This window comes from Rana temporaria, chromosome 9 (genome assembly GCF_905171775.1).
Source record: "Rana temporaria chromosome 9, aRanTem1.1, whole genome shotgun sequence".
NCBI lineage: Eukaryota > Metazoa > Chordata > Amphibia > Anura > Ranidae > Rana > Rana temporaria.
The window spans coordinates 11,278,604-11,293,294 of NC_053497.1; the positions used below are offsets into that span (position 1 = coordinate 11,278,604).

A 14,691-nucleotide genomic window follows, 5' to 3' on the forward strand; every position below is an offset into this window, starting at 1 on the left:
GCCACTCCCCCTACAGTTAAAACGCACCCAGGGAACATACGTAACCCCTTCCCCGCCCCCTAATGTTAACCCCTTCACTGCCAGTGGCATTTTTAGAGTTATCAATGCATTTTTATAGCACTGATCGCTATAAAAATGCCAATGGTCCCAAAAATGTGTCAAAAGTGTCCGAAGTGTCCGCCATGATGTCGCAGTACCGAAAATAAATCGCTGCCATTACTAGTAAAAAAAAAAAATATTAATAAAAATGCCATAAAAATACCCCCTATTTTGTAAACACTATGGGCCAGATCCACATAGCGAGTACGCCGGCGTATCTACTGATACGCCGGCGTACTTTCAAATTTGCCGCGTCGTATCTTTAGTTTGAATCCTCAAACCAAGATACGACGGTTTCTGGGTTCGATCCGACAGGCGTACGGCTTTGTACGCCTTCGGATCGTAGGTGCAATACTTTGGCGCCCGCTGGGTGGAGTTTGCGTCGTTTTCCGCGTCGGGTATGCTAATTAGCTGTTTACGGCGATCCACGAAGGTACGCGCGTTCGTCGCATGCTCTTACGTCGTCGCTAGTCGGCTTTTCCCATCGCAAAGTTACGGCTGCTATTTAGGTGGTGTAAAAATAGACAGCCCATGTTAAAGTATGGCCGTCGTTCCGGCGTCGAATTTCAAATTTTTTTTTTTTTGCGTAAGTCGCCTGGGAATACGAAAGTACATAACACACGTCACCGTTCAAAACATTACGTCGGGGCGACATCATTTCGCACAAAGCACGGCGGGAAATTTCAAAACGGAGCATGCACAGTACGTTTGGCGCGGGAACGCGCCTAATTTAAATGATACACGCCCCATTTGAATTAGGCGGGCTTGCACCGGACGGCTTTACGCTACGCCGCCGCAAGTTTACAGGCAGGTGCTTTGTGAATCAAGCACTTACGCTGAAAACTTGCGGCGGTGTAACGTAAATGGGATACGTTACGCCGCCGGATTTCTACATGAATCTGGCCCTATAAATTTTGCGCAAAACAATCGATAAACGCGTATTGCAATATTTTTTTTACCAAAAATAGGTAGAATAATACGTATCGGCCTAAACTGAGGGAAAAAAAAAGTTTTTTTATATATTTTTGGGGGATATTTATTATAGCAAAAAGGAAAAAATATAGCATTTTTTTCTAAATTGTCGCTCTATTTTTGTTTGTAGCACAAAAAATAAAAACCGCAGAGGTGATCAAATACCACCAAAAGAAATCTCTATTTGTGGGAAAAAAAGGACGCCAATTTTGTTAAAAAATTTTGTTAAAGCGACGCAGTGCTGAATCGCAAAAACTGGCCGGGTCCTTTACCTGCATTTTGGTTAAAATGGTTGTAAAGGCCGAGGGTTTTTATGCATTACGATAAAAAAAAAACGTATTTGTGCATCAGCCCCCCTAATACTTACCTGAGCCCCCCTCTTCAACTAGCGATGTTGCGCGAAAGACTCGGCTGCCCGGGACTCTCCCTCCTCATTGGCTAAGACAGCAGCAAAGTGCCATTGGCTCCCACTGCTGTCAATCAAAGCTACTGGCTTGGCCCCTTAGTTCCAGTGAGCTAATGATTTGAGAGAGTGGGTGGGGCTCAGGTACCCCCATAGCAAGCTGCTATAGCAAATAAAAAACAAATGGTTTTGCAGTAATAAAAAAAGTTTTTTTGTGTGTGTGTTTGCAAAAAAAATGGCAACATTTGATTTGTGTTCTTGTAGTCTCCAAAATCCGCATTCATTAGCGCAGCCAAGAAGGAGAAGCTTCGCTCCAACCCAACTAGGGTCCGATTTTCGGAATTGGTCACCGTCGGCGATACAGACGCAGTAAGTAATGAGAGCAAAACTTTTTTGTTTTTGTTTTGGATAGAGTGGAGAGGAGCTACAAAACATGTCAAGTTTTTATTGCTGACCCCCGTTAGGGAGAGTCACCCTCTCTATTTGTCCTGGTGACCAGGGAAAGTGAAAGAAAATCCCAAGTTTGGAGTTGTCATCAGAACAGGAAGAGAGGTGAAATCTCCCAGGGGGAATACTAGTTCTGATGGCAACCAGGGATTGCCTCACTCTTGAAGAGTTTCCTCCCACTTCCTGTTATGGGTATGGAGTAGGAAGGGAAGGGAAACCCCCCCGATGGAACACCAATGGCACCATAAACCGACAAAGGTGATAACCCTAGCTTACTCCATCCAAAATGCATTGGCAGCTGGTGGAATATTTTTTATATTTACATATTTTTGGGGGGGGGGCCACACCGACACCCGGCGGATGGGTCACACCCCCCTGGTCGGTCAGTTATCAGCCCCGCACTTACCCCATCTATGGAGCGGGCGGTGGCTTCCCCTGCGTCTCCTCCTCTGCATCACGGTAACTTCCGCCGTGCGTCTCCTCCCTCCTCCACCTAGGCCAATAGGATTGCTTCTTCTTTCGATCAATCGGGAAACGTGTCCCACTTCCTGATTGGCCGGGAGGAGAATCAGGAAGACAATAGCAAATATTCATTCGCTATTGTCACACAACTGGGTGGGCTCAGGGCACAGTGCTCTGCACCCCGTCCCCACCCTTATTTGAAGCCTATTAGAGTCTCTGGCACCCCGCATGTAGATTAGGGGACCGGGTGCTTGGATAGGGGGGGCCGTGCCTGTGTGCCATGCAATACGGACTACCACTGCGAAAATGTTTAAAAGAAATCACAAAGAACCTTATCTTTATAGTGTTAACTACTAGCCCCATTGATCCATCAAGTAACATAGATGAACAAAGGCAGACATGTTTAAAGTCCATCCTGTGTGACAACCACGGCTGCTTTCATAGATACAACAGAGAAATGGTTGCAACCCATGTGTTATTTACCATTAAAAGAGATGTATTTTTTTGTAGAATAATACTTACCTAGCTGGATGCAGCTACGAACCGATGCTGCATCGGTCCCCTGTCAATTCTAAGGCCTCGTACACACCATCGAACATGTCCTATGAAAACGGTCCGCGGACCGGTTTCATCGGACATGTCCGCTCAGAGATTTCGATCTGATGGCTGTACACACCATCAAACCGAAATCCCCGCGGACAGACAGCGCGGTGACGTGGCGGTGACGTTGACGCCGCCACGTCACCAAACCAGGAAGTAAAATACTTCCACGCATGCGTCGAATCAATTCCACGCATGCGGGAGATATCTGTCCGCTGGTTAGGTGTACTAACCAGCGGACATGTCGGACGGACGGGTTTCCAGCCGACAAGTTTTAAAGCATGCTTTAAAACTTGTCTGCTGGAAAAACCTGTCTGCTAGGCTGTACACACGGTCGGATCAGTCCGCTGAAACTGGTCCGCGGACCAGTTTCAGCAGACATGTTCGATCGTGTGTACAGGGCCTAACACTGAGAACCGAGAGATCAAACATCACCGATTGCTCGGTTCTCACAGCTCCCTGAGCAGAGAGCTGGTGACTGTCAGTCACTGACTTTCTTTTCTTCACCCTCCTCCCTGCTCGTTGGAGAGCTGAGCTGTGGAGGGGGTGGGAGCGACCAGATCATGCTCTCAGCAGCTTACTGAGAGGCTGAGCCGTGTGCCGGTCCAGGCATGTGGGCGGATCCTGACCATATGGTCGCGATCTTCAGGGCCAGATTAAGAACATCATGGGCCTGGTGCTGAGGATTTTGGTGGGGCCTTTTAGGCTGCATTTACACCTCCGCGACAAGTAACGCCGCGTACGCGGCGTATTTTGCCGCGAATAGTGTAACTTTTTTTTTACAAATCCTTCCTATTGCTTTGTATGGCCGAACGCCAATGCCGCCTGAAAAAAAGGGTCCGGGACTTTTTTTCATGCCGCAGGTGTACGGCGTCTATGAGATGTGAACCATCTCATAGACAGCAATGGGAATTCTCCCCTCCAGCGGCACGAGCGGCCGGCGTCGGGCATTTTGTCGTGGAGGTGTGAATGGGGTGTAATAAATAATAAATAAATGCGTGGGAATGACATGAACGCAGCCCAGCCAAGGCAAGTGACCAAAGGCACAGAACCCAGAAGGAAGACCGGGTGAAGATGGAAGTGCCCGGGCCCCGCCTGATTCATCGCAGCGCAGCACTGGAGGGCTCAGTCTGAAAATTGAAGTGTACACTAATGTGCTAATATGCTGTGCATACTTGTAAATTGTGGCATAACCTACCCCAGGGCCTCTAAAAAGTAGTAATGTCAGGAAAGTTTACTACCGCTTTATTATCACAGGATCCCAGGAGCCTCTCATGGGGCCCCCTACTGACCCGGTGGACGGTGGCCCTTGGGCAGTGCCTAAGTGCACAGTTGCCAACATTTAAAAAATATTTTCAGGGCCACTTTTTTATATAAGTGCTATATTTAGAGTAGCTGAGATCCCCGATGTTCCTCTATACATCATAGTAGTAATCACAAAATTAAATGAGTACTAATAATGGGGCAGAACAAATATGAGAACTGATATTTCCTTTAGTTGAACTAACAAAAGTGTGTCTATTCTAGAGCCGGTAACATTGAGGATATTCAGTATAATTTTAAAGAACTGTTTTTGTGGGTAAGCGACATAGGGGAGGAGTATGGACGGTATATAAGTGGGAAGTATGTGCAGGTGAGGGAGAGGAATGTGGAGGGTCTAACAGTGGGCACTATGTACAGGAGAGGAGTACAAAGGGTACGGAAAAAAGCACTATGTACAGGAGAGGAGTGTGAAGGGTATGACAATGGGCAGTATGTACAGGAAGAGTGAGGGGGTATGACAGAGGGTAGTACGTACCAGAGAGAAGTGTGGAGGGTATGATGGGGCAGAATGTACAGGAGAGGAGTGTGGAGGGTATGACAGTGGGCAGTATGTACAGGAGAGGAATGTAGACGGTATGATAGCGGGCTCTATGTATAGGAGAGGAGTGTGGAGGGTATGACAGTGAACACTATGTATAGGAGAGGAGTGTGGAGGGTATGACAGTGGGCACTATGTATAGGAGAGGAGTGTGGAGGGTATGACAGTGAGCAGTATGTACAGGAGAGGAGTGTGGAGGGTGCGACAGTGGGCACTAAGTACAGGAGAGAAGTGTATGACAGCAGGCACTATGTACAGGAGAGGAGTGTGAAGGGTATGACAGTGGGCGCTATGTATAGGAGAGGAGTGTGGAGGGTATGACAGTGGGCACTATGTACAGGAGAGGAGTGTGTAGGGTATGACAGTGGGTACTATGTATAGGAGAGAAGTGTGGAGAGTATGACAGTGGGCACTATGTACAGGAGAGGAGTGTGGAGAGTATGACAGTGAGCACTATGTACAGGAGTGGAAGGATATTTAGGGACTGAGTAGTGGTTAAGCGGGTCATACATGGATTGAAATTACGCCAATTATGCAGAGACCAGCCATAGTCAATCTATGTATGGGCTAGCTGGTTTTACACAAGTCAATCTATTAATCAACTTGAGTACAACCAGCCTGTTAGGTTTTTCTTAAAACAATCAGTGCTGCCAGCTATAGTTAGCAACACTGATCATTGTACGCACTGGCAGAACACAATAACACTGCAGGAGTGATTCCCCCATCCACAGGTCAGCAGGTGAGAGGGTGTGTGGGGACAGGCTGGGGAGAGATACTAGTGAGTGGCTGGGTAGGCACTGGTAGTATCAGAGCCAGATACACACAGGTTACATACGCCACGATCGTTAGAGCGAGCACAATAATTCTAGTACTAGACCTCCTCTGTAACTCTAAACATGTAACCTAAAAAAAATGTAAAGCATCGCTTAGGATACCAAAAAAAATTGTGCTAACTTAACTAACTGTTTTTTTAATGAATAAAACAGTTTTTTTTCCAAAAAAACATGTTTGAAAAATTGCTGCGCAAATACCGTGCTAGAGCTGCACAATTAATCGTTAAAAAAATCGTGATCTCGATTCAACCCCCCTGACGATCTCCAATGCACAGTTTGCTGATTCTTTCATATAAGTGGAGAGACTTTCAGCTGTCAAAAGAAAATATCTGGAGAGTCTGCCAAGTTTTTAACAGGAAACATTGTAACTAACGCTTCCTTCTTAGATCAAAGGGATAAACTACTGTGTGTAAAGAACAAATCTGGGCAGTCTGCGAAGTTTGTAAACAAAATGAAACATTGTAACCAACTAACATTGTAACTAAATTTAACCACTTAAAGTCCAACACTTGTTTCTTAAGTTAAAAAGTAATATTATTTGCTAGAAAATTACTTGGAACTGCCAAACATTATATATATTTTAGCAGAGACTCTAGGGAATACAATGTCTATTGCTGCAATATGTTATGTCACACTGCATTTTCCCACTTCAATGAATAATAAAAACCATAAAAACAAAACAGTGAAGTTAGCCCATTTTTTTTTTTGTTTTGTTTTAATGTGAAAGATGATGTTACGCCGCAACAATCGCGAGAGAATCGTGATCTATCTTCTAAGCAAAAAAATTGCAATTCTCATTTTAGCCAGAATCGTGCAGCTCTGTACCGTGCAACAGTAGTAGAGAAGTGTCAGAATTGGCCTGGGTGGCAAGGGGTTAATTACCATGAGTAATATACAAATAATTATTATAAGCACTGTGATCCTATCAGTCTGCTGTAGTGTGTCAGCTTGCATTTATATTGGCCGCTCTGAATGTAGCTTCTGACAGGCTGTGCAAGCAGGCCCGTATCTCCGGAACCATAAATGATAGCCGTTCCATATTTTAACCAGTTGTGGGGTAGCTCTTCCCATGCCTACCCCCAAATGTGGGGTTTCTGTGACCTCTGGTCATCGAGCTACAACCCCCCAAATTCGATCTTAAAAAAAAAAAAATTCTTAAAAAAAAAAAAAATTTTTTTTTTTTTTTTTTTGGGGGAAATGGGCCTATCTTGAGAAAGGGGCCTGGAGCTGCAGCTCCATCAGCCCCATTGTTAATCCGGCCCTGGCGATCTTTCCCGAGCCTGGACTGGCTCTGTGACATCAGCAGACAGAGGAATTCAGCCCGCTGTCTGCTGAAAACGGGTCACAGGAGTGCAGAACGAACTGATCTCCTGTGATCCACAGGAGAAGAACAGCCAAACGAGCTTTCCCCATACTTCTCCTTTAAGGTCATATCTTACAATATTGAGTATCATAATAAATAACACATGGGTTGCAGCTTACTCAAATGAGCTGATTCATGTATTATTTTCTTTAAAGACCAAGCATTGCAGAAGCTGCTTACTTTCAGACTCTCACATTCTCTAACTGAGGCCCCATACACACGGGAGCATTTATCCGCGGATACGGTCCAGCGGACCGTTTCCACGGATAAATCCTCTCAAAGATTTCCGCAGATTTCTATGCGATGGAGTGTACTCACCATCGCATTGAAATCCGCGCGGAAATCCTCTGGCGATGACGTGTCGCGCCGTCGCCGTGATTATGACGCGGCGACGTGCGCGACGCTGTCATATAAGGAATTACACGCATGCGTCTAATCATTACGACGCGTGCGGGGAATCCCTTTGGATGGATGGATCCGGTGAGTCTGTACAGACCAGCGGATCCATCCGTGGGATCCGATTCCAGCGGATAGATATTCTGTGCATGTCGACAAATATCTATCTGCTGGAATTCGGAAATATCCGCGGATAAATATCCGCCGGAGTGTACACACCATAGAATCTATCCGCTGAAACCCATTCGATGGGATTTATCTGCGGATAGATTCTATGGTGTGTATGGGGCCTGACACTATGTAGAGCCCTACAGAGCAGAAAATTAGGGGGATTGAGTCATTTTTTCTCACTCATGAAGTTCTTTGACTACATTGGAGATTGCGATACTAACTCATATTATACATTACAGTTAGCAAAACAGTACGGAAAGACTTCATACAAGAGAAATAATAGATTGGAGATGATTCATTCTTAGGTTATACTAGTGTTGCTTCTGTATTATGCTTACCATTTGAAAACCCTTCTTGTTTGTTTTATTTCTAGGACATGTTGAAGATGAAAGACTCTCCTCCCCTTCTCCTCATCCCGAATGTCCTCAAAGTATTTTTGGAGAATGGACAAATTAAATCCTTCACTTTTGATGGGAGAACAACAGTCAAGGCAAGATAGTTCCATCCTACCGAAATGCAATGCGTTAGCAATCACACACAGTACGCCGCAAGGACGTATTGGTTTCGACGTGAACGTAAATTACATCCAGCCCCATTCACGGACGAGTTACGCAAACAACGTAAAAATTTTAAATTTCGACGCGGGAACGACGGCCATACTTAACATTGACTAGGCCACCTAGGGGGCAGCTTTATCTTTACGCCGGCGTACCTCTTACGGAAACGGCGTATCTTTACTGCGACGGGCGCACGTACGTTCGTGAATCGGCGTATCTAGTAATTTACATATTCTACGCCAAACTCAACGGAAGCGCCACCTAGCGGCCAGCGGAAAAATTGCACCCTAAGATACGACGGCGTAGGAGACTTAAGCCGCTCGTATCTTAGCCTAATTTAAGCATATCTGGTTTCCAGAATACGCTTAAATTTACGACGGCGTAGATTCAGAGTTACGACGGCGTATCTACTGATACGCTGGCGTAACTCTCTCTGAATCTGGCCATTAAAGCTCAACTCCAGTTAGAATTGTTCTGCCTTGGCAGTATTGATCTCCTGCCTGATGTGCCAGGATCAAATAAAATTGTGTAAATTTTAACATCTGGTACCTGAAAATACCTTAGGCCCCTTTTACACGTTCGGATCCCGTGAGGATCCGTACCTTTCTCATCCGATTGCTCAGCGGGGATCGCTCCGTTGATCCCCGCTGAGCCGGCAGATGACAGGGCGGTCCCCGCACACTGTGCAGGGACCGCCCTGTCAGATCTCCGCTCTCCTCTATGAGGGGATCCGATCCGCAGACTAGTGTAACCACATTTCCTGACTACCATTCAGGGACACCCTCCCTTTCCAAAAATCAGCTTGTGCTGTAACGAATCGCAGCACAGTGATTGGACACAAGGCGGGATTTATGATTTCTCCAATCACAAGCAGGTGGCAGGATTGCGCTCCTCCAGGCATTCCCGGCCAAGACAAGTACTGTCAGTGAGTTAAGCGGTGATGTGGCGGCCTTTTTTGGGGCCCGGGGGGGGGGGGGGGGGTGGCTGTGTCAGTTTTATTCCGGGACACTGTATTGTCCTAGAATAAATGTCCTGCAAAATGTCCACGTGTCCCGGGCAATCCGGGACACGTGGTCACCCTACCGCAGACGGATGGAGAAATAGGATTTTTCTCCGTCTGCAGAATCGGACCATAGCCAGAACCGATGAGATGGGGTGTCAGCGGATGTTCATCCGCTGACACTCGCTATCCCATAGGGATACATGTATGTCCGTATTTCATACGAAAACGGATGGATAAAATACGGACATCCGGTCCACACGTGTAAAAGGGGCCTTAAAAGTCTGGGTCATGCATGGTGGGAAAGAAGAAGCTAATAGGCGAGAAGACCCCAGCTGCATGGGTCAGAGAACTCAACAGAAAATTGGATTCATTTAAAGGGGTTTTAAAGGTTTGTTTAAATAACCAGACTGTCTGTAACTTTGGATCTTTATTACAATGAACAGGTGGTGGCCATATAAGATGCGTATGAATAATGGTGAAACTAGAGATAAACAAATAAATGAACACATAAGAATTAAATGAACACAAACAAATGTCTACTAGGCATATAGATAAAGAGTCTTTATCATACCAGCGATGCTGCCTTAAGAGGATCAAGACTTAGGAAACATGTGGTGCAGGCTTAGCTGACTCCATGTGGACTGTCCAGTGTAAAAGAGATGAAAGAGTTGTGATAGGAAGTGAAGACAGTTTTCAGTAACACAACAGGAAATGTACATTACCATAGAACACTGCCCATCAACAATCCCTTGTTAAGAGCGACATCTTGTGGACAATATTTAAATTACAAGTCCAGACGATATTACTGTATTTCCTTATAGGCCAAAGGCATGACACTTATAATAAAAAAAAAAGTTAATGCAAAATAAAAAAACAAAACGGATTTGAATCAGTTTGGATCATTCGTTATGTCATTACGTTTTTTCAGATGCTGCAGACATCCGAATGAATATGTATAGACACGTGCGATTCGTTTACTTACAAATATGAAATTTGGATGAAATTGTTTGTTATTTGGAGATTCGGATGATGCCGGATTTTCGAATCGCACTAGTAGGAATTTCAACGAATCCAAAATAAATGATGTTGAAACGAATTAGCCGAATTTGAATCTGAAAATTAATTCGAATTTGAAAATGAATTCAAATTCAGAAATGAATTTGAATTTGAAATGAAAACATATTGCAATAAATACAGTAAGGAATCAAAGTGATGATTTCTACTTAGGCTGCTTTATAGAAAAGAATAGAACAGGAAATAATAGAACAGAATAGAATAGAAAATAATAGAATAGAATAATGAAAATTTAGTCTGAAATTTGATTTGTAACGAAACAAATCGCACATGTCTGATTAATAAGACTTAATTACCAGAAATGCAATGAACGCCTGGTGTAGCAGCTGTAATTTTCACCGCCAAGTCAGCCACTCTGCTGCACATCCAGGCCCTGAAGAAGGAGGATTTAATTACCCTGAAACATGTTGGCTTTTTAATTGATAATAAAAGATAATGGCCCAGATTCAAAAAGCACTTACGCCGACGTATAGCACGTTACGCCGACGTAAGTGCCAATGTGCTCCAGCGTATGTGTGCGGCAGACCCACAAACCAACATGCGCCTAAAAACAGGCTACACCCCGCCGACGTAGCTTGCACACGCCGGCGTAGGGTGGGCGCACATATGGGCTGGGCGCATGGTGCTGCTGCCATTGATTAGCTATTCAAACATGCAAATGAGGGAAATACGCCGATTCACGAACGTGCGTGTGCCCGGCGCAGGCTACGCGAGATGCGCGTAAGTTGTACGTCCGGCGTAAAGTTATTCCCCATAAATGAGGTGCAACCCGGCAACAGACATGCAAAGGTCTGCACCAGGGAACACAAGCCGGCGTATTGTGCGTTGGACTTGTGTCTGGCTGGGCGTACGTTATGTTCACGGCGTACGCGGTGATCCTGCGTAGCTTAGGCAGTTGTGCCGGCGTGGTTATGAGCAGGCGCAGGGGGGTGCTGTGCATGCGTCCACGGCGCATGTGCAGTTCGTGATACGTACCTGTCTGGCGCTCGGCCCATCATTTGCATGGGGTCACGCCTCATTTGCATGGGTTCACGCCCACTTCAACCTACGCCGGCGTGAGCCTTCGAAACCCACGCCACGCTGGCACAGCGTTGGGAGCACTGGCTTGCTGAATGCAATGCTTGCCTCTCCGCGCTGCGTTGGCGTGGCGTATGGTGTTTGCTCTATGGCGGCGTAATGTGCGCCCGCTCTCTGTGAATCTGGGCCAATCATTTGCACCTAACTGCCTCCTCATTCATCCTATTGGCGCTGCTGTTCTTCTTCGCCTCTAGTTTTCGTGTTTTGTCACAAATGAATACTATCGCTTTCATAAAACAATTTTTTACTGTGCGTACGCGTTTATTTATTTGAAATCTATTTCTCACATACAGGATGTCATGGTTACCCTTCAGGACCGTATCTCCCTCCGCCATCGCGATCATTTCTCCCTCGTCCTGCAATATTCTGCGACGGATCAGGGCCAGAAATTTCTACTTCTTCAAGACAAGCAACCGCTGGCTCATGTAAGTCCCGGGAAAGAAAAGGAATAAAGATGGAGAACAGACAAATAAACTGACTGCTGCCGTAAGGAAGAGCAAAGTGCAAAAGCTTTCTTCTTCACACAGTTCTAAATAAATGGCGTTGGGACGTATTGTACGTTTATGCATTGCAATGGATGGGTCTGAGGCATTGACATCTTAATAGCATCAAGGGTACATGGGCAGAGTAATGCAGTGGGGTACCTGCTAGTCGGCATGAGGTATTGAATGAATGAATACCCTTACATCAGGTATTCCCATGACAGTGTCCCCCAGGTGTCGTCATCACAGCACCCCCATACATCAGGTGTCATCAACACACAGGGCCGCCATCAGGGGGGCACAGGCATTACACCTGTAAGGGGCCCGATGGTCCCCAGGGCCCCCTCTTGTTTTTTTTTTTTTTTTATTATTATTTCTTTTTTGCATTACACCTGTAAGGGGCCCAATGGTCCACAGGGCCCCTTACAGGCTCGGCCGGTCCCCCTCTGCTCTGCTCCAGGGGGGCCCTGCCTAAAGCTGTGTAAGGGGCCAAAAAATTTGTGATGGCTGCCCTGTCAACACAGCACCCCCATACATCAGGTGTCATCATCACAGCACCCCCATACATCAGGTGTCATCATCACAGCACCCCCATACATCAGGTGTCGTCATAACAGCACCCCCATACATCAGGTGTCCTCAACACAGCACCCCCATACATCAGGTGTCATCATCACAGCACCCCCATACATCAGGTGTCATCATCACAGCACCCCCATACATCAGGTGTCGTCATAACAGCACCCCCATACATCAGGTGTCCTCAACACAGCACCCCCATACATCAGGTGTCCTCATGACAGCACCCCCATACATCAGGTATCGTCATCACAGCACCCCCATACATCAGGTGTCCTCCATCACAGCAAACCCATACATCAGGTGCCCCCATCACAGCGTCCCCATACATCCAGTGTCCCCATCACAGTGTCCCCATACATCAGGTGTCTTCCATCAAACCCCCCCATGCATCCAGTGTCCTCATCACAGCACCCCCATACATTAGGTGTCCTCATCACTGTGTCCGCCTTACATCAGGTGTCCTTATCACAGCACCCCCATACATCAGATGCCCCCATCACAGCGTCCCTATCCTATCAGGTGTCTCCATCCCAGCATCCCCATACACCAGATGCCCCATCCCAGCACCCCCATACATCAGGTGTCCCCATTCCAGCACCCCCATACATCAGATGCCCCCATCACAGCGTCCCTATCCTATCAGGTGTCTCCATCCCAGCATCCCCATACATCAGATGCCCCATCCCAGCACCCCCATACATCAGGTGTCCCCATTCCAGCACCTCCATACATCAGATGCCCCATCACAGTGTCTCCATATGTCAGGTATTCCCATCACAGCATCCCCATCCATCAGGTATCCCCATCACAGTGCCCCATCCATCAGGTGTCCCCATCACACTGTCCCCATCCATCAGGTGTCTCAATCACAGTGTCCCCATACATCAGGTGTCCCCATCACAGTGCAAACATCCATCATGTGTCCCCATCACAATGCCCCATACATCAGGTGTCCCTGTCCTAGCGTCCCCATACATCAGGTGTCCCTAATACAGTGTACCCTTCCATCAGGTGTCCTCATCACAGTGTCCCCATACATCAGGTTCCCCCATCACAGTCCCCCCTTCCCCTTTGTACTCAGAGATCACAAATGCTGTTCCCACCTGCAATGAAATCAGCTCCTTCTTCCTCTACCGCGCTGAGACTGAGGTGAGTTCTCAGTCTCAGTGCCGTCTCTCTTCCATCCCATGCAGGAGGGAGGAGAAAGCTGAGTGACATAGCAGTTACTCCTTTTAAAGAGGAGCAGCATGTGCGGCCAAATTGCCAGTGCACCCATGCCAACACAGTGCTCAGCCCCCCCCCCCCTTGTCCTGGGCGCGATCAAGGGGCCCCTATGCACCTGGCCTGAAGTTTAAATAGTGGCTTTGGGCTTGTACAGTTTGCACAATTTGGCATTGCTCTATATGTTATCTTAATAAAGTGGAACTTCATTCAAAAAAAATGTTTTGGCTCGAGCAAGGAAGAAAGGGGTAGAGACTCTAAGATCGTATTGCTGTTTGCATCCTTGTGGTGGCCTTTTCCTGTTGTTTCCTGTTCTGGATGCCCAGAGATGAGCAGAGTGGTTCTGCTAAAATTGATTTCACTGCAAGACATCTGCAGTCTATGACCATCTCCTGTAGGAAGTCTGCAGTCTCTGACCATCTCCTGTAAGACGTCTGCAGTCTATGACCATCTCCTTTAGGAAGTCTGCAGTCTCTGACCATCTCCTGTAAGACGTCTGCAGTCTATGACCATCTCCTTTAGGAAGTCTGCAGTCTCTGACCATCTCCTGTAAGACGTCTGCAGTCTATGACCATCTCCTTTAGGAAGTCTGCAGTCTCTGACCATCTCCTGTAAGACGTCTGCAGTCTCTGACATCTCCTGTAGGATGTCTGAAGTCTCCGATCATTGTCTTCTGTATGCACTCTGCAGTCTCTGACCATCTCCTTTAGTACATCTGCAGTCTCTGATCATCTTCTGTAGTTCATCTGCAGTCTCTGACCATCTCCTGTAGGATGTCTGCAGTCTCCGACCATCGTCTGCAGTATGCACTCTGCAGTCTCTGACCAATTTCTGTAGTACATCTGCAGTCTCTGACATCTCCTGTACGATGTCTGCCGTCTCTGACCATCTCCTGTAGGATGTTTGCAGTTTCTGACCATCTTTTTGATGGTTTCCTTGTTTTGGCATAGACCACACCAAACTTGGTGAGTCAGTGAATATTCAACCCCTCATTTTCTTGGGTCTAGCCCACCCACCATTTACATTTCTTAAGTCTCTGACCATCTCTTGTATGATGGCTACAGTCTCTGACCATCTCCTGTAAGATG

General features: G+C 46.6%; 1 protein-coding gene across 1 annotated transcript in view; it reads left to right on the forward strand.

Annotated features, from left to right (window-relative positions):
- FRMPD3 (FERM and PDZ domain containing 3) overlaps window positions 1-14,691 on the forward strand; it is a 166,435-nt gene that overhangs the window by 107,358 nt on the left and 44,386 nt on the right. Inside the window, exons 6-8 of the mRNA XM_040322776.1 lie at window positions 1,739-1,843; window positions 7,981-8,097; window positions 11,612-11,743. Coding sequence (XP_040178710.1) covers window positions 1,739-1,843; window positions 7,981-8,097; window positions 11,612-11,743 — 354 coding nt within the window. The remainder of the gene's footprint in view (window positions 1-1,738; window positions 1,844-7,980; window positions 8,098-11,611; window positions 11,744-14,691) is intronic.